Genomic DNA, 24,645 nt, shown 5'->3' with positions numbered 1-24,645 from the left:
TAGAGAAGAACCCCAACCCAAAGAATGAAATTCACAAGATTACAAATTGGAATGATTCTTTGTTCTTGTGGCTGTATGTCTTTTTTCCAAGTCTGGTCATAGGCCCTTCTGAAAATTGTCTAGCAGTCTATGACGATACTGCTAGGTACTGCATGGAATTCATATTTGAGCTTAGGAGAAGGAACATTTTTACATTTATTTTTGCTGGATTTTGGAATGAAATCTAAATGTAAATAGGTCCACCTGGTGAACAGATTGACATCCAAACTTAGATTGCATCTTCTTAGAGTCTTTCTCCTCTCCCAGTGCATCACTCTCACTTGAGACACCTTTTCCGGACTTTTATAATAGCCCTTTAATAACTCTTGCTGCCTGCAGTTCTTCTATTTCTCACCATTCTATGCACCAACTCCAGATTAATCTTCCTTTAAAAAGTGCCTTGACTATAGATATGGAATATTGCATCTACTGTCAGATTTGGTTGATGTGTTGCTTGTTTTTGCTGAACAGTCTTTTTTTCTCTTTTAAAGTTCCTTGTTAAAATGAATGCTTCACTGAATAGGAGATGGGGGAAGATATATTTGGACATGAAAATGTCATAAAAAGAAAAAAAAAGATATCAATATAACTTTTTTTTTTTTTAAACTGTCTTGGACATGTTACTCCCCTGCTTAGAAACTTGAGTGGCTATCTCTCATCTGGAAGGGATATTATAAACCCCTCAGCCTGACATTCATGATATTGAGTTTGTCCTTAATCTACCTTTCTACTTTGCTAGTCACCATCTACTCCACCCTATTCCTCCCTCAAAAGCAGAAAGGCACTATGGTGCGATAAATAAAGAGTGGGTCTTGAAGCCTGAGTTCACAGCCCTCACCTCTGACACATGACTTTGTATCCTTCGGGAAATGATTTAATCTTTCAGGGTTCCAAGCAACTTTAAAAATTTTTGATAATAGCTTTTTATTTTCAAGATACTTGGAAAATATTCGCAACATTCACCCTTACAAAACCTTGTATTGTAAATTTTTCTCCCTTTCTTCCCCCCCACTTCTCCTTTCTCTAGATAGCAAGCAATCCTATATAGGTTAAACACGTACATTTCATCTAAACATATCTCCACATTTATCATTCTAAGCAAATTTCAAAGGTTAAATTCTAGAGAAGGTACAAACCTGTGCTGGTAGAAAGTTTCTTCTCCTAGAATTCTTTGTGTCAATGATATCAGTAAACTCACAAGTTCAGGCCTTATCTCCCCAAACATGACTTGTACATCCTGTTTTTATTCAAACAATTCCCCCAAATTGGAATAATGCCTTCCATTTGTCTCTGCCCACCCAAATTTTTCTCAACCTTGAAAGCTTAGTTAAGACCTTATCTCTGCATAAGCAAGCATGCTCTCTTTTGAATTGTTACAAGATTTAATTTTCTTTACCTCTCATGACATTTGTTATATATTGATTCAATTTGTAGTGACTTGTGTGGATATTTTATTTCTGCAAACTAGACTATAATCTCCTAGGTGGAAAGAATGTTTCATGTTTATTAGTGTCTTCATACTTAGTATAATGCCTTCCACTGGAATCCCAGAAACTACTCTGGAGTCTTTTACCTTCTGTGGACACAATTCAGTCCTCTCCTTCCTAGCCATTTCCAAACCAAACTTTCAACACCACAGCCCCAGCCCCACTCTCACCCCCTTTCATCTGTCCTTTAAGCTTTGTCTTTCTCCAGTAGAATGTAAGATTCTTGAAGGCAGGAACTGCTTTGGTTGCTTGTGTTTGTATCCCTATCACATGTGGTTTATCATTAATTCATGCATAAGTGTTTATTGAATGAAAAAATAGCTTTCATGCTTTACAACAAAAAATAATTTTTAAAGAATAAAACTACAAAAAAATTGATTTACATTCTAATGTTCTGGCTCCCTCCATCTCTATCCACTCAGTAGCTATTTCTCATTCCTTTCTATTTGTGACCACCAAAAGGTATACTTGATCTGAGTTCCTAGGAGACTCTTTTTGATCTTGCCCTAAGAACCCTTGGAGTATCTCACTAAATCTATTAATCTCTTTGACTCTATCTCGTGTTGTTCAGTACTTTGACAATTCTCAGTTAAATAGATTTCATTACAACCCCTACCCCTACTGTTTTCTTCATTGAATTGAAAAACAAGGTATAATTAATAGAGAAATGATTTCTGGTAGAGAGAAGACTTCTCACCAGGGGAATCAGGACAAGCTGCAGGTAGGAGGTGTTGTATAAAATACTTAAGGATTTCAACAGGTAGGAACAGGTTGGATTGAGCAATTTAGACAGTATTAACAAAAGCACAAAAATGATTTATAAAATACAGAATATTGTTTGGGGGGTAGCAAACAATTCATTTTTTCCCTCAATAGTATTTTATTTTTCCAAATACACATATAGCTTTTTTTTTTCATTTTAAGACTTTGTGTTCCAAAGTTTTCTCTCCTTCCTGCCCTTACCTATCCCCTCTCCAAGACAGCAATCTGATTTAGTTAAACATGTATAAACCTTTTTCTTTAAGTTATGAATAAAGATTTTTATAAAGTATAGTTTTATTTTAAAAAATTTATTTAATATTTTCCACAGTTACATTCAAAATAATTTTTTTTACATTTGTTTTTAAGATTTCTGAGTTCTAGATTCTCTCCTTTATCCATCCCCACTCACAGTTAAGAAATCACTATGCAAATCATTTCCACAAAGTCAGGTTGTGAAAGAAAACATATATCTCCCACTCTAATGAAAACAAAAACCCTCAAGAAAAATTAAGTTAAAAAGAAAGAGAAAGAGAGAATGCTTCAATCTGTGTCAGACACAATCACCTCCTTCTCTAGGTATGAATAGGATTTTTCATCATAAGTCCTTCAAAATAGTGATGGATGATTGTCATGTACATTCTTACATATTTCCATATTTGTCATGTTGAAGCAATTCATTTTGACTAGAGTTGTAAAGTATTTGGTCAGAAGATTATTAGAGGAATCGGCATTAAAAACAAAGTTAACTTTTCTACATGTATCCATAGAATTATGGAACCTCAGACTTCAAAAGGAGCCTCCAAGGTAAAAGAGTTGACAGCTAAATTGTTATTGTGTCATTTTTCAGCCCTGTCTGACTTTCTGTGACCATATTTTTAGGTTTTCTTAGCAAAGGTATTGAAGTGGTTTGCCATTTCCTTTTTCAGCACATTTATAGATGAGGAAACTGAGGCAAATAGGATTAAATGGTTTGTCTGCTGTTACACAGCTACCTAGGATCTGAGTCTGAATTTGAACTCACAAAGCTGAATCTTACTGACTTTAGGCCCAGTTTCAGCTGCCCCTGAAGTTGGATAAAGAAGAGCTTATTACTGGGAATCTAATTGCTATCTTTATTTGTAAAGCACCAAGAGCCTGTAGAACCATATTTTCAAATTCTCATATGATTAGTGATCCTACAGGAGAATCAACATATACAGATATCTTCAAGTATTTGAAGTTTTATTATTTAGAAGAAGGATTAAATTTGTTCTTGATACCAGAGCTTAAAATTAAAAGCACTGAGAATAAACTTTGGAGAGACAAATTTAGACTTTTAAGAAAAGGCTTTGTTGTTGTTCAGTTATGTCCAATTTTATGTTTGGGGTTTAGATATTTTTATTTGCCATTTCCTTCTCCATTGTATTTCTATTTTATAGATGAGGAACTGAGGCAAATAGGGTTTGTGACTTCCTAGGATCACATAGTAAGTGAGTTCAGATTTGAATTCAGATCTTCCTGATTCTAGGCCTTCTATTAGTATCCAATTGTACCACCTAGCTGCCCAGGAGGAAAATTAAAAACTACCTAATGATTATAATTCTCCTGAAGTTGAGAGGATTGATTTGGGAAGTAGTGGGATACCCTTTACTTCAAACAAAGATCACTCACATGGGTTGGAATAGAAGGCTGCCTAGATTTTTCCCATTCTCCCAATTCATACAGCTTCCTTGATCCCTTCCTTCTGAGATTACTTTCCATCTACATTTGTACATCTTGTATATACATGATTATTTGCATATCATTCATACCATTAGTACATGAGTTCCTTGAAGGCAAGAACCATTAAAAATTGTTTGTTTCTTTGTTAGTTTTACTTTAAAAAAATGAATCTTCAGTGTTTAGCATAGTTAACTGGTACATTATAAGTGTTTAATAGATGAGTTACCTTTATGTGATCTTGGGCAAGTCACTTCATTTCTTAACTTTCTCCTTTTTAAAATGGAGGTTGGGGCAGAAGGTGGGGTTTGACCTAGATTGGACCAAATGATCTCTAGGATTGCAGGATCATAGGAGCAGATTTAGAGTTAGAAGAAATCTTAGAGACTAGTACAAATATCCTAATTTTACAAACATGGCAAGCAAGGTCTAGACATTTTAAATGAATTGTCCAATGTCATAAGGGTAAAATACAGGGTAGAAACAATTTTCAAACCTGAATTCTGTGAGTCTAAATCACAAGATTTGAAAATCACAGAATGTCAGATTTAGAAGGGATCTCAATTGTCTTTAATTCATTTCTCAGGGGGAAAAAAAGGCAAACTTTGCTTAAAGATGTCCAAAAGTGAAATCCCCTCTCTCCCAAAGTAGCCTGTTCTAATTTTTAGAAACAGCTTTAATTATTAGGAAATCATTTTTTCCTGACATGGAACCTAAATTTGCCCCTTTGCAATTTCTACATGTTGCTCATGGTTTTGCTTCTGAGACCGAATAAAACAAATTTAATCCCTCTTCCAAAGGATATGCCTTCAAATACTTGATTGTTATCATGTGCCATCAGAGTCTTATCTTCTCCAGTCTAAACAACCCCAGTTTTTTCTACTAATCTATCATCCTTATGTAGCATGAGCTCGATGCCCTTCACCATTCTGGTTTTACTTCCTCTGCATTATACTGTCTTTGCTAAATGGATGCCCAGAAATCTAGTAGGATTTTCCCTCATTACAGCAGCTCTTGTAGCCTCTGATTCTGTAATGATTGTTGATGCTTACATTTTTTTTCTCTTAAATTTTGTCTTTCTGTTTGTAGTGAAGTACATGCGAGAAGCAACTCCCTACGTGAAAAAGGGTTCTCCAGTATCAGAGATTGGGTGGGAGACTCCCCCACCCGAATCCCCGAGATTAGGAAGCACCAACTCAGATCCACTCTCACCACTCCCCCTCTCATTTCACCGAGACAAAAAATGCATCCCGCTCAAAATGTGCTACGTGACTCGAAACATGGCTCTGAATGACCCCGAAGACAGGTAAGCTAGCCTGGTTTTTCTGTTTTATTACTGCTTTCTATCCTAGCTGCCATCCAGCTCCTGGATTGAAAGGGCACTGTGGGCATTCAGGAGGTATGGCTGGCATCCTAGAAATCCTTGTGGGTTTCCAGCAAATGCTCTCAAGTGTTGCAGAGAAGGGCCCAGCTCAGGGAAGGGAGATGTATCTCATTTCCCTAGGCCCTGACTTTGCAGTGTTTCAAACAACTGATGAAGGATCATAGCTCTAAAGCTAAAAGGGAAGTCATGTGATCTAATTGGCTCATCTTATAGATGAGGAAACTGAGGCTCAAAAAGATGTTAAGAGGATTCCTTAAGGATACAAAGGAAATGTAAAAGGAAGAAGATGAGTCCAGATATTCTGTCTCTAGAGTCAGTATTCTTTCTATTCCTCTTGACTCCCCCCAAAAAAAATTTGTATTGTTTTTAGTTTTTAACTAATCTAGAATACTGATATAATATATGCATTTATTAATTAATCAATAAATGTTTGATGTGCAAGGTAGTCTGTTAAGTGCAGGGAATACTGATACAAAAACAAAATAGTTCCTATCTTTAAGGAGCTCATATTCTAAGGAGATATCAAGGACAAACATAAGTGAAAAGACCATTTCCTCTGGAGTCAGCAAATCTGGGTTCAAACCTTATCTCTGATACTTACTACTCATGACCTTGGTCAGGCCAATTAACATCATCTTCCCCTGTAAAATGAGTGAGTTAGTCTAGAAGACCTCTAAGGTCCCTCCTAGCTCTAATCTATGAAGCTATAATCTTAAGTATATATGAAATAAATAATTTTACTTTAATCTATTTGGTAGGGGACAGAGTAGAATGTTACTGCACGGCTTAGGGGAGAAAGGGCTAGACTTAGAGTGACAATGACTGCCTCAGCTACTTTCTGTTCTGTGATAATGAAAAATTTCCTCATCTTGATGGTTCTCAGTTTCCTTCTCCCTATGGCATCTTAAGTTGTATAGTGGTTAGATCTCTGAGCCTGAAGTCCAGAAGACATGAATTCAGCCTGACAATATATATCTGTGTGTGACCCTGCCCTAGTCACTTAGCCCTGTTTGCCTCATCTGTAAAACAAACTAGAGAAGTAAATGGAAAACCACTCCAGTATCTTTGCCAAGAAAACCCTAAATGTGAAGAGTCGGGAATGACTCAACAACAACAAAGAGGAATAATAGTGCCTTCCTTGCAAGGTAGTTACAAGGATCAATTGAGAGCATGGCTGTAAAGCAGCAGATAAAAGGGAAACATTACTGTCATCTCATGCCCAGACCGTGGCATATAGTGGAACCAGACTTTTTACCCTGGCTCTGCTATTATCTTTCTCTTAAGCAAGTGTTATGTTGTGTCCAGGAACATCTGGTTTCCCTTTTTTAAAATGAGGGAGTTTGTCTAGATTAAGGATTCTTTACTTCTGTGCGTCAGAGACCCCTTTGTTAGTCTGGGAGATCTTATAGGGACCCCTTGTCACAATATTTTTAAATAATTGAGAAAGTGTTCAGCTTCAGTTTTGTTGTTTCATCATTTCAGTCATGTGCCACTCCTTGTGACCCCATCTGGGGTATTCGTGGCAAAGATGTTGGAGTGGTTTGTCATTTCCTTCTTTAACTCATTTTATAGATAAGGAAATCAAAGCAAACAATGTTAAGTGATTTGCCTCATATCACACAGTTAATTAGTGTTTACGGCCATATTTGAACCCAGGAAGATGTCTTCCTGACTCCAAATCCAGTGCACCATCAACATATACATATATACATATCTATTTATCTGTCTACCTCTCTACCTCTCTATCTATATTCATTCCATCTAATTTCATGGACCTGTTGAAAAATATTGAGACTCCTTGGGGGGTCTGCAGACTCTCAAAGGGTTAAGAATTCCTGGTGTAGATGCTAGAATTCCCTTTCTGGGGCAGAGGGTTTTGCCTATAATTCTCATGTGGCGTGGTATCTCTAGAAGAATTTGAGCAGGAGTCCATGTCACTAGATAATGATATCAGCCAATTCAAAGAAGGCACAGGGAGGTCAGCCAGAAATGAAAATAAGTGAATTGAGGAGGTTTTTTTTTCTTTTTGTCAGGATTTCCAAATTCATCTTAACAGGCCAAGATAGCTATTCAAGACATTGACTCAGGCAAAGGAGGGAGATTGGGGTGCGGGTGGGGGAGAAACAGTCAGCAAATGGGGAATTTATATGACCTTTGCATCTGCATTAAAATGCTAAAAATAGGAACAGCTCACTGGCCCTTATTTGTAACATGTGTGGGACAGCTGCATCACACCAGCAGACTAAATAATTGGCTATTTTCACAGTTGCTGACAATGAGAGCCAATGGGGCATACGAAGGGGGAAAGTTGCCATCTCAACACCCTAGATCAATGTTCCTTTTGTTCTTCTCTTCATACACTAGCTCCAAAGATCCTGCTTGAACCCCCTCTGAGTCTCAACACATATTTATTGGATTAGAAGCTGCATTTTTACACGCCTTGTCCTTCCCTCACCACCCCCCCTCCCAACACCCTCTTCACTATTGTTCATTATATCTCTACAGGGATCAGTCAGTGAAGCAAGGGAAAAGAATAGAAGCAAAGCCATGTGGGTAGGAACACATAAGCAGGGCCAGAGGTACGAAAAACTGTGAAGTCAGCTGAGTTTTCTTCCACTCAGTGCGATTCTCTTTCTTTTTTGCAAACATAGAGGTTGAGGGGAGGGAGGTTGCCGGGCTATGTAGATCCCAAGCCATTCAGGTATCTTACTTGGACATTTCAGGTCTGAACTTTTGTCCTGGACAGTTCCAAACTTCTTCCCCATCCTCATGCAAGTTTGTCCCATATCCTGAAGCTCCCTTTCCAAGGTTTCAGATTTGATCAATTAATCTGTGTTAATACATATGAGATACTAATGTGATATGGCATTATTCCTCCTAAGTAACATATTTGAATTTTAAGAGACCTTTATGAGAATCAGTGACTCCAAAATGGACAATCAGACTTATTTCTAATTGAATAAATTCTAAAATCCTAAACCTGCCCCTGCAAGCCTTCCACAGGCTGGTGACAGTCTTCTTTCCTAACTTTATTTCACTTTAATCTGCTTTTTGAACTCTACTCTCTAACCAAATTGGATTGTCCATCTTCTCCTGGACAAGTCTGATTAGTACCACCATTCTCGGTGCTTAGGGTTCCTTCTCTTCCTTCTTCTGCTACCTGTGAAAATCCTACCTGGCCTTCAAGACCCAATGTTACCTTCTTTAAGAAGCTGCGCCAGGGGGCAGCTAGGTGGCACAGTGGATAGAGCACAGACCCTGAAGTCAGGAGGACCTGAGTTCAAATTTGGTCTCAGACATGTAACACTTCCTAGCTGTGTGACCCCAGGCTAGTCACTTAACCCCAATTGCCTCAGAAAAAAAAAAAAAAAGAAGAAGAAGAAGAATCAGCTTTGCCAGCACTTCTAAATTAGAAATTGTGGTGGAGAGTAGTCAGAATTTTCCTGAACTCCCCCAACACATTTCCTCCACATCAAGCTAAAAGTGCCCCAGACTAAATTCTGTGCAGAAAAATCCAATAAAAGTCACAGTGAGCTATTTTTCTAGCCCAAAGTAGCTTAGGAAGACAAAAAGAGATGTCTACAAACACCAGAGAACAGAGTGACCAAAGGCATATGGTGGAACAGATGTGGTACCAGCAAATACAGCAACAGCAGCAATAGGGAGTCACCTAGATCCTATGGATTATAACGGTACTTTACAGCTGTATAGAAAGAGATCCCATAGGATTCTTGTACTAGCCTTTAGAACCATTTAGTGGCTCTGTTGTCTATTAAACAGGTCTGGTCCAAGAAATTCCAAGAAGAGAGAGCAGTGGTCATAGTGGGGAGGGATCAGGTATCTAGAGACTAGAAGGATGACCAAGAAGGCAGTGAAGAGAATTCTTCATTCATCAAACTACTTTGGAAGCAACAAAATTTTACAGGGCCCTATTAAACTATTAAAGTGGCAGGTAAACATGAAAGACACCTGACCATATTATGATATGACAAAAACTCAGAAGACAACTTGAAAAGATCTATAAGCAAAGCTTCAAAGAAAATTGCAGGTCAGGCAAAGCCCAAAAAAGAATTTCTAGAATAACTAAAGAAAAAGAGTTAAAAAAAAAAACAGAAAAGATTTCTTAGAAGTCAAATAAGAGCAATAAAGTTAAAAATAGGGTAAAGAAATGAGTTATTCAAGAAAATTATGGAAAAAGAATTAGCAGCCTGGCAAAGAAGCATCAAAAGATGCTGAAGAAAATAGCTCATTGAAAATCTGAACTGGACAAATGGAAAAAGATGTATAAAAATGCTGAAGAAAATAACTTCTTAAAAATAGAAATTTGTCAAATGATAAAAGAGTCACAAAACTTCACTTAAGAAAATAACCCCTTAAAATTAATACTGGAGAGATAAAGAGCATTATGAATTGTAAAGTGGATAATTTTGATTATATTAAATTTAAAAGGGTTTCTACAACAAAACCAATCGTAATCAAAATTAGAAGGAATACAGAAAACTGGGATGGGGGAATTTTTTAACATCAAGTATCTCTGATAAAACCCTCATTTCTCAAATATAGACAGCTTCAAATTTATAAGACTATAAGTCATTCTCCACTTGATAAATGGTTAGAGGATATAATCAGACAGTTTTCAGGCATTAAAAAATCAAAGTTATTTACCATATGAAAAAAATATTCTAGATCACTTTTGATTAGAGAAATAAAAACTGAAACAACCCTGAGATACCAACTCACACCAACCAGATTGGCTAATATGAAAGAAAAAGAAAATGTTGGAGGGAATATAGGAAATTGGGAAATTAATGCTTGATGGAGTTGTGAACTGATTCAACCACTCTGGAAAGCAATTTTGAACTTTTGTCCAAAAGGACTGTAAAACTGTGCATAGCTATTCATCTAGCAATACCACTAGTAGATCTGTATTCCAATAAAATTTATTTTTTAAAAAAAGGAAAAATAAAAGGAAGTTTGAGTATTTATAGCAGCTCTTTTTGTGGTGGTTAAGAATTGGAAATTGAGATGATGCCCATCAATTGGTTACTGGCTGAACAAGTCATAGTATGTGATTTTAATGAAATACTATTGTGCCATAAGAAATAACAAGCAGGCTGATTTCAGAAAACCTGGTGCAAAGGGAAATGAGCAGAGCCAGGGGAACATTGAATTCAGTAACAGTAATATTGTGCAATGAATAACTGTGAATGACTTAGCTATTCTCAGCAATATAATGATCCAAGACTATCTCAAAGGACATATGATAAAAACATCCTGTCTACTTTCATTCCTTCTCCCCTTCCTCCCCTGTTTCCTTCTTCCCTCTGTTTCTCTCTCTCTCTCTCTCTCTCTCTCTCTCTCTCTCTCTCTCTCTCTCTCTCCTCCCTCCCTCCCTCCCTCTCTTCCTCCTTCACTCCCTTCCTCTCCTCCTTTCTTCCTTCTTTTTGAATTTTCTTCCACAAATGACTAATTTAGAAATATATTTTATGATTGCACATGTATAACCTATATCAGATTGCTTAAAGTTTCAAGAAAACAGCAGGAAAGAGAGGGAGAGAATCCTATTTTTAAAAAAGCATGTGAAAAATTGTTTTTACATGTGATTAGGGAAAAATAAAAAGTTATTTTTTAAAATTAAGATTGGGCAGGTAGAAGCTAATGACTCCATGGAACATTAAAAGCAATAAAACAAAGTTTAAAAAACTGAAAAGATAGAAGAAAATGTGAAATATCTTATAGGAAAAAACAACTGACCTGGAAAATAGATTGAGGAAAAAGCCACAATTAACAAAAGACCCTAGTTATTAAATTTCAAGAAATTATAGGCATCTTCAGATAAACTTTAGACAGCTTCAAAAAGAAGGCAAAACAGAAATTTGAAGAATGCATTCTTCGTCTCCTAAAAGAAATTTCCAAATGAAAACACCCAGGAATGTTATGGCCAAATTCATCAGCTTCCAGGTCAAGTACAAAATACTAAAAGCAGCCATTCAACCATCATGCAGCCACAGTTAAGATCCCACAAGCTGTAGCAACTATCACATTAAAAGAGCAAAGGGCTTGAAATATAATATTTTGAAAGGCAAAGGAATTAGAATTACAATGAAGCATAATCAACCCAGCAAAAATCCTACAGGAAAAATGAATATTTAGTGAAATAGAAGACTTTTGAGCATTTTTTAAATGAAAAGACCAGAGCTGAATTGAAAATTTGACATTCAAACAATGATACTCAAGAGAAGAAAAGGTAAAAATGACTGAGAAATCATAAGGGATTTAACAGTGTTAAATTGTTTACATCCCCATTTAGGATGATGATACATATAACTGCTAAGAATTTATCATCATAAGGGCATTTAGAGGGTATGGATGTGAATCTATTATGTTGGGATGATCTCAGAAAAAGAATGGAAAGGTGAGAAAGAAGCTGAAAGAAAGGAGAAGGGAAAAGAAGAAAGGGGGGAGTATTTCATAGAAGTAAAAGAGCAAGGTAACTTAGTATTTGAAAAATACTAAAAAATAGTATTAAAAAAAAATCCTAGTTATTGAGTCATGAATTCATTATTTGACAAACTATTGAAAAAACTGGAAAGTGACGCACTAAACACAGATCAGTATCTCACATTACATACTAAGGTAATTTAAAAAGAGGGTTGTAAGATTCACACATGATAGATGATATAAACAAATTAAGGGAGCATGGAAGATTTTACCTATCAGGTTAAGAGTTTATTACCAAAGGATAGAAAATAAATAAAATTAATACTTTTGATGACATAAAATTAAAGTTTTTACACAAACAAAACCAATGTAGCCAAAATTAGAAGGAGAGCAAGAATCTGGGAAAGATACAATAAGTTTCTCTGGTAAAAGTCTCATTTCTCAATTATGTAGGGAGCCGAACCAAATTTATAAATTTCCCAAATGGTCAAAGGATATGAGCAGGCAGAAGAAATCAAATAATCATATAGAATAGTGCTTTAAATCGATCATTATTGGAGAAATACACATTAAAACAACATTGAGGAAAACTCATACCTATCAACTTAACTAAAATGATACAAAAAAATAATGTTTCAGATGTGGGAAAATAAGTACACTAATGTATTGTTGCTGGAGTCCAACCATTCTGGAGAACAACTTGTAATTATGCCCTAAAACTTTGCATATCCTATGAATCTGTAATACTGCTATTAGATCTATACCCCCAAGAAACTCAAAATAAAAGGGAAAGGACTCATGTACAAAAATATTTATAGCAGCTCTTTTTATGATGACAAGGAAATGAAAACTGAGGAGATGCCCATCAGTTTTAGAATGATTGAACAAGTATATGAATGTTCTGGAATGTTGTGCTATAAGAAATGATAAAGGGAATGGTTTCAGAAAAAAACTTGGGAAGATTTATATGAAGTTGATACAAAAGTGAGCAGACCCAGGAGAACAGTACATACAGTAACAGCAATATTGTGTAATCAAGTATGAAAAGACTTAATAATTAATTTACCTTAATAACATTAATCTTCTACAACTCCAAAAAATACATGATGAAAAATGTTATCCACCTCCATATAGACAAATGTTAGACTCAGCTTGAAACACATTTTTTTTCCTTTTTTTCCCCTTGTTTCCCAACCCCACTCCCCAGAACATGACAAATGCATAAATATGTTTTGCATGACTTCATATGTATAATGTAGAGGAAGGGAGGGAATTTGGAACTGAAAATAAAAATAAAACTGAAAAAAAAATTAAAATTAAAAAAATTTTAAGAGGAAATTTTCTTTCCCTTCTCAGTCCTCATATTAATCATACAAACAACAAATGTTTTTCAAGTCTGTATTAAAAATTTTGGGGATAAAAACACAAGCATTCAAGATAATCCCAGTTCTCAAAGAATTTACACTCTAATATAATTTTATTCTAATTGTAATGTAATTAATTGTATTTACATCCTATACAGGGGAACACAAAGGGGGGGATGCACAGGATAATAGAGTGTGGAGAGGCCCAGGAAGTAGTATGGCATCTATTAAGGCCTAGTGACCATGGAAAGAGCAAAAGATTATGATGGTGAGAAATGAGAATGACAAATGGCATTGTAATTAGCTTATTGAAAAGATGGCCAGCAAGTGGGGTAGAAATCTGATTCTGAGCAAGATTAGAATAAAGCTTAATTATCAGAGCTGTGTGATAAAAGAGCAGATCCAAGGCCATGGTGAAGGGGACAAGGAGTTTGACAAGCAGGGATAGAGTTCAATGAGCATGGTAAGAAGAGGGCAAGGAGGGGCTTGGGAATTGAAAAATTAAGTGACAAAAGCAAAACATTCCATGTCTTCAAAGATTGCATCATATTGGGGAGACAAAATGTACATATATAGGTATATGAAAGTAGATAATTTTGGATGGAGGAAATCAGCAGTTGTGTGGATCATAAAAGGTTTCAGATAAAAGATGACCCTTGAGCTGACTCTTTAAGGAAAGGAGGGATCCTCAGAAGTGGAGATGAGGGAGGGAATGGGGAACAGGTTTTATAAAGACAGATGAGAGATGAAGTTTGGCCTTTGATAGACATTTAATAAGAAGATTAGCCCAGTTTTAATATAGCCTACATGACAAAGAGTGTAATAAAACTTTAAAAAAATATGCTGGAAGCCAGATTCATGTGGGCTTTAAAAGCCAAAGAGAGGAGCTTCCATTTGATCCTGGAGGTAACAAAGAGTCACTGGAGTTTATAGGGACAGGCAGGGGCTAACATAATTGACCTGTACTTTAGAGGAATCACTTTGGCAGTTGAGTATAGGACAAATCAGAGAGGAGAGAAACTTGACCCTGGGAGACACATTAAGAGACTTCTATAATATTCCAGACAAGAGATGGTATAGCCACTCATATGGGACGGTATTTACATCTCTCGTGTATTTTTGTTCTCTTTTGCAATGGAGTTCTTTGGTGATGTGTTGTGTCTCTATACTAGACTATAAACTCTATCATCATCTTTATACTATAAATGCCTGGCACAGGGATTTGCACATAAGGAGACCCTTAACAAATGTTTGTTGGGTTGAATTGAATAGATTATGGGGCAAACCCATAGCAAAAAAAAAAAAAAAAATTGAATACTCCTTAGCAATTCAAAGGTCACAAGTTGTCGGTAATGTCTACTTCCAAATGAGGAAACAGTCTCATATTCAGCAAAAAGAGATTCCGTCTCCTAGTTCAAGTTTGTTGTTTTCATTATAATATTTATCCATCTCATCCTTTTCCTTTGGCCTTTAATCTTTTCCCAGTATCAAGGTCTTTTTCATCTAATCCCATCTTATCAGTATGTAATCAAAGTATTGAAATGTCATCTTCAGTATTTGACTTTCCAGTAAATAGTCTGAATTAATTTCTTTAAGTATTGACTGATTTGATCTTTTTGCTGTCCAAGAGCCTTTCAAAAGTCTTCTTCAGTACCTCAATTTAAAATCAGCAATCCCACAGAGCTCAGTTTTCCTTATAATCTATCTCTCACAGCCATACATTGCTACTGAAAAAAACATAACTTGAATCCTATGGACCTTTGTTAGAAAGCTAATATATATTTGCTTCCTAGGGTGCTGTCCAGATTTGCCATAACTTTTCTTCTGAGGAGCAAGCATCTTTTAATTTCATGGCTGCAGTCACTATCTGAGGTGATCTTTGAGCCCAACAACATAAAATCTGACACTGCTTCCATTTCTTCTCCTTCTATTTGCCAGGAAGCGATGGGACTAGTTGCCATGATCTTCAGGTTTTTGTTGTTTTAATGTTAAACATCAAGCCAGCTTTTATGCTCTCCTCTTTCACCCTCATCAAAAGACCTCTACATTCTTTTTCCATTTTAGACATCAGATCTGTCTCCTGACTCCATGCTTTTTTTTTCTTTCTTTTCCCCATGCCAGTAGGGGAAACTTGTTTCTGCCTCCTGGCTTCCCTCGTTTTCTTCATATCTCAGATTACATTCTACCTTTCTAAAGAAGCCTTTTTCAGTTCCCTTTAATGACAGTGCCCTCCTTCTGAAATGACTCCCAGTTTATCCTGTCTAGATCTTGTTTTTAAATAGTTGTTTGTTTACTGGTTCTCCCATCAAAATATGAGCTCCTAAGAGAATGCTTTATAGAGTATGTGGATGGGATAGGAAAAGACCTACGTTCAAATCTTGCCTCAGATATTTGCTAGCTGTATGATTCTGGGAAAATCATTCAACTTCTCCCCATCTCAGTACTATCATATGCAACATTTGCTATAGTTTCAGACTTTTTAGTGTATATTCAGTCATCAGGAGAGATTAATAATCAGCCACCATCTTTCCTATCTATTTACCTGCTTCCAGTTGGAGAAACCTTGTCAGTTCTTCCCCTTCTCTTGTTTGAATTACCATTTGGTTGTCCACATTTCTAGGTCATGAAATATTTGGGATATGGAAATGTAAGCAAACCTTTAAGGTATTAGAGTAAAAGAAAAAGTTATGGAAAACATGTAAGTTTTTGTCCATGACTTTAGATTATTCAAACAATAAGCTATTTAATAGATAATATTCCATTAATCAGAGCTGCAGTGCCCTTATGTCTGGATAAAATGAACCAATGTCTATTTGAAAAAAGTCTTTCAGTGATTTTATACATATACATATATATATATAGTCATGTTTTTAAGTAAAGGCATCTGTCAAAGTACAGATGTCATTTGAAAAACATATATTATAGATAGGTGAATATGCATATAAAAATTGAACTTCTATAAACATTGAATCACTAACTATGCATTTATTACAAATGTACCAAAGTGTCTAGCTGGTCATTAAGCAGCATACTTAGGCAGTGAGATCAATGGATAAATATGTTTAGGAAGGAAAAAAAATATTTGCAGTTCACATTTGTACATTTAACTTTTGTGACTCAAGCATTTATGTGATTTTCTTAGTAACCTAATTTTCACTTTCATGTTGACAATTGTACATTCACACCTATGTGTAGTAGAGAAAAAAAGAAAGGTGTGAGGTATGCAAGTTTGTAGAACAGCTGTATCCTACTAGATGCTTCCCTGGCTTTGTTACTCTTCATTTGGAGTGGTGAGGGTGATGTTGAGATCTTTCCAGTCTTAACATCTTCCAAACAACAGTGACTAACTTCCCAGTATTCTCTCCCTTGTCTTTCAGAAGGGGACCAAGGTAGAAAGGTATACAGAAGCATAATATTGTGTGAAATCAATGTTTATTTTTATTGAGATCTTAGGGGGAAAAAAATCACATAATTGTAGGGAATTACTAGTTGTGGGAGTTTTGTTTGTTTTGTTTTGGGTTTTTTTGATGGTGGTTGTTACTATTTTGTTCAATTTTTTTTAGTGAGGCAGTTGGTTTAAGTGACGGGACTAGGGTCACACAGCTAGTAAGTGTTAGTTAAGTTAATAGAAAATTACTAGTGAGAAAAATGTTTTGCATGTTACCAATTTTATTTTTTATATTACATTTTATAGGTTATTTCATGATTACAGTATTAGGAATACTACATATTATTAGAATCAGTGTTTTTATAAAGAGTTTTATGCAAAAAAGTGCATTTTTATCAATCTTTAGCAAAAGGTTAGAGTTTTCGGTGGTTTTAGGAACCTAACCCCATATTTCCTCTAAGTTCAATATATAAACATTCATTTTTTTAAACTCTTGCACCATTTTCTTGGAATGTTATATTCCACCCTCAATTTGCACAAAAGAAGATTGACCACATTAAGTGCTTCATACATGCCAAAAACTACTAGGCACTGGAGAGATAAATACAAGCAAAGAGAAGGATGGTCCCCATCCTCAGGGAACTAATATTTTAATGAGGAAAGCCAACACATAAAAGGGAGCTGAAAAGATTCTAGCAGGGAGAAAGGAGACAAAGGAAAAAAAAAGATGTCTATAACATATGGTAAAATCTATAAAGGAAGATTTAGGGGTGATGTTTTGCAACTGGAAAGCTGTGGAGACTTTCATATAGGAGAATATCAGAGGGAGAATAGAGTATAGAAAATAGAATTAGAGGTGGTGAAGAAAACAATTTCACCTATTTCATAATTTTTCCTAAACCCAGCCTTGGTCAGAATTATTAACTGGCACTTCTGTGCTTCTGCAGAAAAATGGTAATTGATGCTCATAACTCTGAAGCAGAGCAGCAACCTGAATTATTTTCTGAATCATCAAAGATTAAATTATGTTTAATATAGCTTCAGTGTTCAACATATCACTGTCTTTACATTTGTCCTCTCATCCTTTCCTTCTGGCCCAGAGGAACCAGTTTTATTTCTACTCTTTAAAGAAAACCCCACCACATATACACTGTATATTCTTACACCATCAGACCATTATTCCTATAATGAACCCTTCCCATTTTATCATCAAAGTGGTTCAGTAGGTACAGCACAGTTTTGGAGTAAAGAAGGTTTTTGCAAATCCTGCCACAGACATGTACAAGCTGTGTGAGCCTGGACAAATCATTTAACCTCAGTCTGCCTCAGTTTTCTAAAGAATAAAAAGCACCTGTCTCCCAGGGTTGTTATGAGAATCAAATGTAAATGTTTTGTAAATGCTAGTTATTATTAATATTATATTATGTTATTATTAATATCATCTTTAATCTGTTTTCTCTGTATGAATAACTTACTGTGTGCCTTTGATAATATTGAGGGCTCCCCTATCTTTTTTTTTATTATAACTTTTTATTGACAGAACATATGCACGGGTAATTTTTTACAGTATTATCTCTTGCACTCACTTCTGTTCCAACTTTTCCCTTCCCTCCACCCCCTCCCCAGATGGCAAGCAGTTTTATACATGTTAAATATGTTATAGTATATCCTAGATACAATATATGTGTGCAGAACTGAACAGTTCTCTTGTTGCACAAGAAAAATCCGATTCAGAAGATAAAAATAACCTGGGAAGAAAAACAAAAATGCAAACAGTTCACACTCATTTCCCAGTGTTCTTTCTTTGGGTGTAGCTGATTCTCTCCATCATTGATCGATTGGAACTGAGTTTGATCTTCTCTTTGTCGAAGAAATCCACTTCCATCAGAATACATCCTCATACAGTGTTGTTGTTGAAGTATATAATGATCTCCTGGTTCTTCTTATTTCACTCAGCATCAGTTCATGTAAGTCTCTCCAGGCTTCTCTGAAATCATCCTGGTGGTCATTTCTTACAGAACAATAATATTCCATAACATTCATATACCACAATTTACCCAACCATTCTCCAATTGATGGGCATGCATTCATTTTCCAGTTTCTGAGGGATCCCCTATCTAAAGAAAGGCTTCATCTAATCCTGCCCTCCATTTTGGCCACTCTTCAATCATTCTACTTTTCACTGCCAAGCTTCTTGAACACTCCTACTGTTCCCAGTTTATTCCTTTTTTAAAGTCCTAAAATCTAGCTAACATTTTTCCTACTTCTTGGAACTAGCCTAAAGGTAACCAGTGATCTTTTTTTTTAGTTTTCATCTTCCTTGGTTTCTTGGTGTCATTTGAGACCTATTCTTTAAAACACTGTCTAGGCTTTCCATGAATCTCTACTGGTTCTTTCCAACACCATTGACTGTCCTTCCTTTATAATTTCTCTTCTTCCTCTTGATCCTGTGGGAATCCCCAATGCTCTATTCACTTTAGCACTCATTCTCTAGTTGGACTCATTCATTTCTGGGATTATCAAATGATAGACTCATAGTAAGATAAGATCTCAGAGACCATTTTAGTCCAATCTATCATTTTTAAAAATGAGGTAAAGGCCACCAAGACAGGTGACATTAATGGCAGAACTAGGGCTGAATACTAATTCTGTGACTGTAATTCTAGACTACTTGCCACTGTACCAATCTAACAACTTCAACAATGGTCTTTCTAGATGATTTTTAAATCCTTGCATCAGTTTCTTACTTATTACCACAGTCTCATTTTTTTTTTTCAAAACCTAAGGCACTTTTCCATTAGGCTATCTATGCTGAGTCTAAATCTCAGTAACTATTCTCAAACAGATTGACTCTTCTTCCCCCATGATCATATGTTGATTGATCTTGATAGGATCATAGACCTTGAAGAGATTTTAGAATTCATTGAAGCCCTTCATTTTACAGATGAAAGAATTAGGGTCCAGAGAAGTACAATGGCACCTGTCCATTTAGTATCAGAACTCAAATCAGAAGTTACTTGATTTATAATTGAGTGCACTACAAATATCATTACTTTTTATTTATGTTTTTATTCATGGAAACAATTCTAAAGAAGATGCATAATCTGCCTTCCAGCTTCATCCCTGAGCCTTTCTGTTGGGAACTGCAACTTCCTATATGTATCTTCTCCCTCTATTAGAATATGAACTCCTTGAGAGTAGGACTCAATTTTCTATTTGTATTCCAAACACTTAGCACAATGGTTTGCATCTAATGAGTGCTTAGAAAATGCTTTTTTAATGTATTCACTTAAGGTAGAAATTTTATAATTTCTCTCTTCTTCATACCCCACATTAACTCATCCAATGAATTTTATTAAATTTATTTTACTTTTTTCATTTAGTTATTTTCTGTCCTCTTCCTTCCTCACTGTAAAAAAAGATAAGAAAAAATAAATGGTAACACATATGAGAATATATATGTATATGTGTGTGTGTATGTGTGTGTGTGTATATATATATATATATATATATATATATGTGGTGCATGTATAATCCAAGTGAAACAAATTCCTATATAATGTAATATGGGATAATATATTAATAACCATGGCTAAAAAATGGTTCTACATTCTTATCTACATCCTCATTCATTCTGCATCTTTGATTACTGTATTTTACCACTGGTTCTTGGGAATTTTGTTGGAGTATTGCATTGATCAGAGTTCTTAAGTTTTTCAAAATTATTTGTCTTTTAGATAATACTGTTATTATATAACTAATTATCCTCTTAACTAGGAAGTATTAAATATCTAAAAACTTGTACAAACAATTAAAGATTGTAAAAGATTCAAAGTTTAGATAATCTATAAACCTTATCCTCAAAAAAAAAAAAGCTTGTGGTTTCATAGGATGATAAAAATACATATGAATATAATATAGATATATAATTATATTAAGGAATACAAAGTGAAACAATATATGAACATTGAGGGGAAAAGTCATTAGAGATCAAGAGTATAAGAAAAGGTTTCATGAAAAAGGTTGAAGAGGGAGAAAGAGGATATTTCCTTTGTAAAGCATAGATTAAGTGAGCCAGGGCTTAGAAGTAAAAGTTTACAAGGCATGGCCAGGGGGATGAAGTGCACATTACAGCCCATTTTGGCTGGAATTTTGAATGCAAGAGAGGGAAGCTAAAATGGTTGGGTGTTGTCAGAATGCCAATCAAAGAAGTTTGTTTCCTTTTTAAATTATAATATATTTTTTTGAAAGTGAACAGAAGATAGCTGGAAATGATGGGTGTCATTAAATTGGGGAAGGTCTTAAAACAATCTTTTGGATTTTAAGTTCTTTGTGTGTAGTATCTTGTATCCATAGCATCTATTACAGTTCTTTACATAGACTCCTGGTATTTATTGAATGGGTGAGTGAGTGAATGAGTCTTATGCTTTATCTTTCTTCACTTTCTGCCCCTTTTCTCACCTGTAAGCTATTCAACATGTAAGCTCCATGTTGAAGAAGGAGCCTGGCTGGTTTTTGCAGATATTGCCACCATTTTTCTGTATTGATACCCTATCCCTCCCTCTTTTCAGTTCCCTTATATACGTTTCTTCTCCTATTAGAATGAAAGCTACTTAACAACAGACATTATCCTAGAATTTCTCACAGTTCTTGGCTCATAACATATAATAAGTGCTTGATATTTTGACTTTATTGGGGAACAGATGGTTGGGAGGCAAAGAAGACCAAGAGAGATTTTATACTTTTCAAAATAAGTTTCATTAAGGTGATGGAGAAGCAGAGAATAGGTTGCAGTCATCTAAAAACCAACCCAGCAAAGGTTCATCACCTGAGTGGGTTAGCCAGCAGCAAATGCATTTTTTTTTCAAGCACACCATCAGGAAAACCTTATAGAAAGAAAGAAAGAAAACCATTCCAGCTTGATCTTTGGCTTTGTAGAACCTTATGGGTTGCTAGACTGCAGCTTCAGAGTAAATACTCACCAAAAGGAAACAAGGATTCTAGATATTTGCAAACACAGGTCTTGGCAGTTGACTGCTTTTATCACTCCTTGGAAAATACTAGGAAACCTAAGATTGGAAGAGACTCAGTAAGAGTCAATAATGATACAATAGAGAAGAAGGTCCCAAGATTATGCTAATCCAGTTGACTCACTAAACATCAAGGAAAAGGCATCTGAAAGGTAGAGATTTGGAAAAGGGAGAGCAGTACTTTTGAGAGTTAAGTAATAGGAACTGATTATCCTGCCCCCTATTGAACTTGTGCATGCTTTCTTCCTCTCCTTCTCCCTCTCCTTTCCCTCTCCTTTTCCCTCCCCCTTTCCTTCTTCCTTTCCCTTTCCTTCTCCTCTCCTTCCTCTTCCTCTTCCCATTCCCATCCCTCTCCACCTTTCCCTCTCTTTCTCCCTTTCTCTCTTCTCAATATTTATTAATTAGTTTTCACCTGAAATAATAAATCATTTACTCAGTATGTACATGCTGACACATTTACTGTCTTTTTTTCTGTAGCTTCAAAAGCTTATTTTATTTCCCAGTGTTATGAAACAGAATTTTAAAAAAGCCTAGAAGGACAGTTTGTTTCATTTCTTATGATATTAAACATCCAAGTGATAGGAAATGTTTCTTTACAGTACTTAGAAACAAAGAAGAAATCTGGGATCACTCACTCTCCAGCAATCCCCGAAAATGTACTGAGCCAACATATCTACCTTTATTAGTTATGTGGTACAGCAGATACAACCCTGATTCTAGGATTAAAAAAAACCTAGGTCCTATTTTCAAATCTCATTCATATCTTTTGGTATCTTGGATAAGTTATTTTATTTCCATCAAATTCCATTTCTTTATCTATAAAATGAAGGAATTGGACCAGATGGCCCTTGAGATTTCTGATCAATATTTTTTTCTATCAAATGGTTATTATATTCTCTTAATCATACATGTTATAATAATAGATACTATGTATCTAGTTCTTTACAAAGCACTTTTCTCACATTCTATGAGGTGGATAATGAAGGTATTGGATAGAAAGGTAGAACTGAGATTGGAGGACCTGGGTTTGAACTGTAGCTCTACCACTCACTTATTCTCTGTGCACAAGGCATTTAAATTTTCTAGAAATAGATGATCTCTAAAGTACCTCTCCGGTTTGAATCTTTCTAAATTAAGGAATCATTTTTATATCATAGAAGACTGAATAAGTTCAGACCTATTAAATGATAAATGCTAAGATATTAAATGATATGTTCATAGTTATGTAGTAGTATAGCTATGACACAAGGGAAGGAAGAAAGGGAAGGAAGTTGGAAGAAGGAAAAGAAAAATGGGAAGGAGACAGGAGGATGAAAGAAGAAGGAAGGGATGAAAAATGGGAATGAAGAAAGGAGGGAAGAAGGAAGACAAGGGAGATAAAAGAAGGAAGGCAGAAGAAAGTATGCAGGGAGTGATGAATGGAGTGAGGAAGAAAGAATGAAGAAAAAAAGAAGGGATGGAGAAAGAGGGAAGAAAGGAGGAAGGAGGTCCCATCCCAGATAAGAATCTGAAATTCTGGATCCACATTATGATTTTGCACATTCCAGCCTGATTTTTAGCTGTGTAATACCTGACAGTTGGAAGAACAGTATCAGTTTGCAAATGACATCTTTAGATTAATTTCTCCAGGAAACATGAAGACAAGGATTGAATCAGTAAGAGGGAGTGGAATCTTACCAAGGCCACATATGATTTCTGCAGAAATATTCCAATAAGCCTTGATGACAGAAGTTCTAATTCTGTTGTCAGATATGTAGACAAGTAGGATGGCTGAACAAATAACTTTCTAGAGTTGATGCAAAACTTTGAGACCAAATATTTTTGCTGTAACCTGATAGAGTTCTCTTCAGTTCCTCTTACTTCAACTCCCCAGTCTTCACAAACTACCATTCCTTTTTCAGGACAACTATATTTATGTATTAAAACAGTAATGATACATGTTTGTATGTCAGTGAATAAGACCTTTATTAAATGGATGCAATGTGCCTAGTACCTTATTAAGTGCTAGAAGTAAAAGTATTTAAATAAGGCAGTCCTGACCTCTAGAATCTTGCGTCTAGGGGTGTACAATGCTTCTACATAGAGGTGACCATAAGATATATACCAAATAATTACAGATTTATTTCATTGAGTGAAGGCAATAAAAATTGAAGGGATCATAAATGTCTCTTGAAGGAAGTGTGACACTTGAATTGAGCCTTGAATGCAGCTAATAATTACAAGAGCCAATTGCAAGAAGGTAGGATGGGGAGCATTCCAGATATGAGGGGAATCGTCTGTAGAATGTTATATATCAGAAACAGCAAATTGGCCAGTTGAGCTGCGCTTAGATTATATATGGGGAAATAATATATTATTAGCTAGAAAGTGAAGCTGGAACAAATTCATGAAGGGCTTTTAATACTCAACAGAAAGTTTCATTTTTTTTTTATTCTAGAAACTATTGGGAGCTACTAATGCTTCTTGTGCAGTGAAATGACATAGTCAGACCTATATTTTAAGAATATTGATTTATTAACCTTTTGAAGGATGAATGAGAAAGAGGAAAGGCTTTAGGAAAGGAGACTTATCAAGAAGTTATTGCAATGGTCTGAATTGAAAAGACTTGTTATTTGATTGGATTAGTAGTGAGCAACAGGGAAGAGGTAAAAATGGTTCCTGCTTGCAAACCTGAATGACTAAAAAGATAATGCTTTGGTTAGAATTAGGGACATTTGGAAGAAGGGAAAGATGCTCCTAATGCACTAAAAATGGGAGAACTTTTGAGGGATTTTTTAAATAATGATTTGTTTGAAAGCATTTGTTTTCTCTTGCCTGATTCATGTGTAGCATGCCACATTTTAAATGAAAAAAAAAAAATTTATTAAGCATTTACAAAACCCTTGAGGGAAGTCCCTGCTCTCAAGATCCTTGCACTCTACTAAGAGAAACAACAAACACAAAGAAATAGTGAGCAGGAAGGGGAATTTTGGCTTATAATATTACAGGGATAATGAATACAGGAGCCACAGAAGAACAGTTCTCAAATCCTTTCCTGTAATGAGGTCAGAGT

The 24,645-nt window shown here is 35.5% G+C and overlaps 1 protein-coding gene across 1 annotated transcript in view; it reads left to right on the top strand.

Moving 5' to 3' along the window:
* Window positions 1-24,645, top strand: part of SNTB1 (syntrophin beta 1) — a 321,902-nt gene that overhangs the window by 139,566 nt on the left and 157,691 nt on the right. The window contains exon 2 of the mRNA XM_051971026.1: window positions 5,076-5,292. Coding sequence (XP_051826986.1) covers window positions 5,076-5,292 — 217 coding nt within the window. The remainder of the gene's footprint in view (window positions 1-5,075; window positions 5,293-24,645) is intronic.

This window comes from Antechinus flavipes, chromosome 1 (genome assembly GCF_016432865.1).
Source record: "Antechinus flavipes isolate AdamAnt ecotype Samford, QLD, Australia chromosome 1, AdamAnt_v2, whole genome shotgun sequence".
NCBI lineage: Eukaryota > Metazoa > Chordata > Mammalia > Dasyuromorphia > Dasyuridae > Antechinus > Antechinus flavipes.
This window is presented reverse-complemented; position numbering and strand designations above follow the sequence as displayed.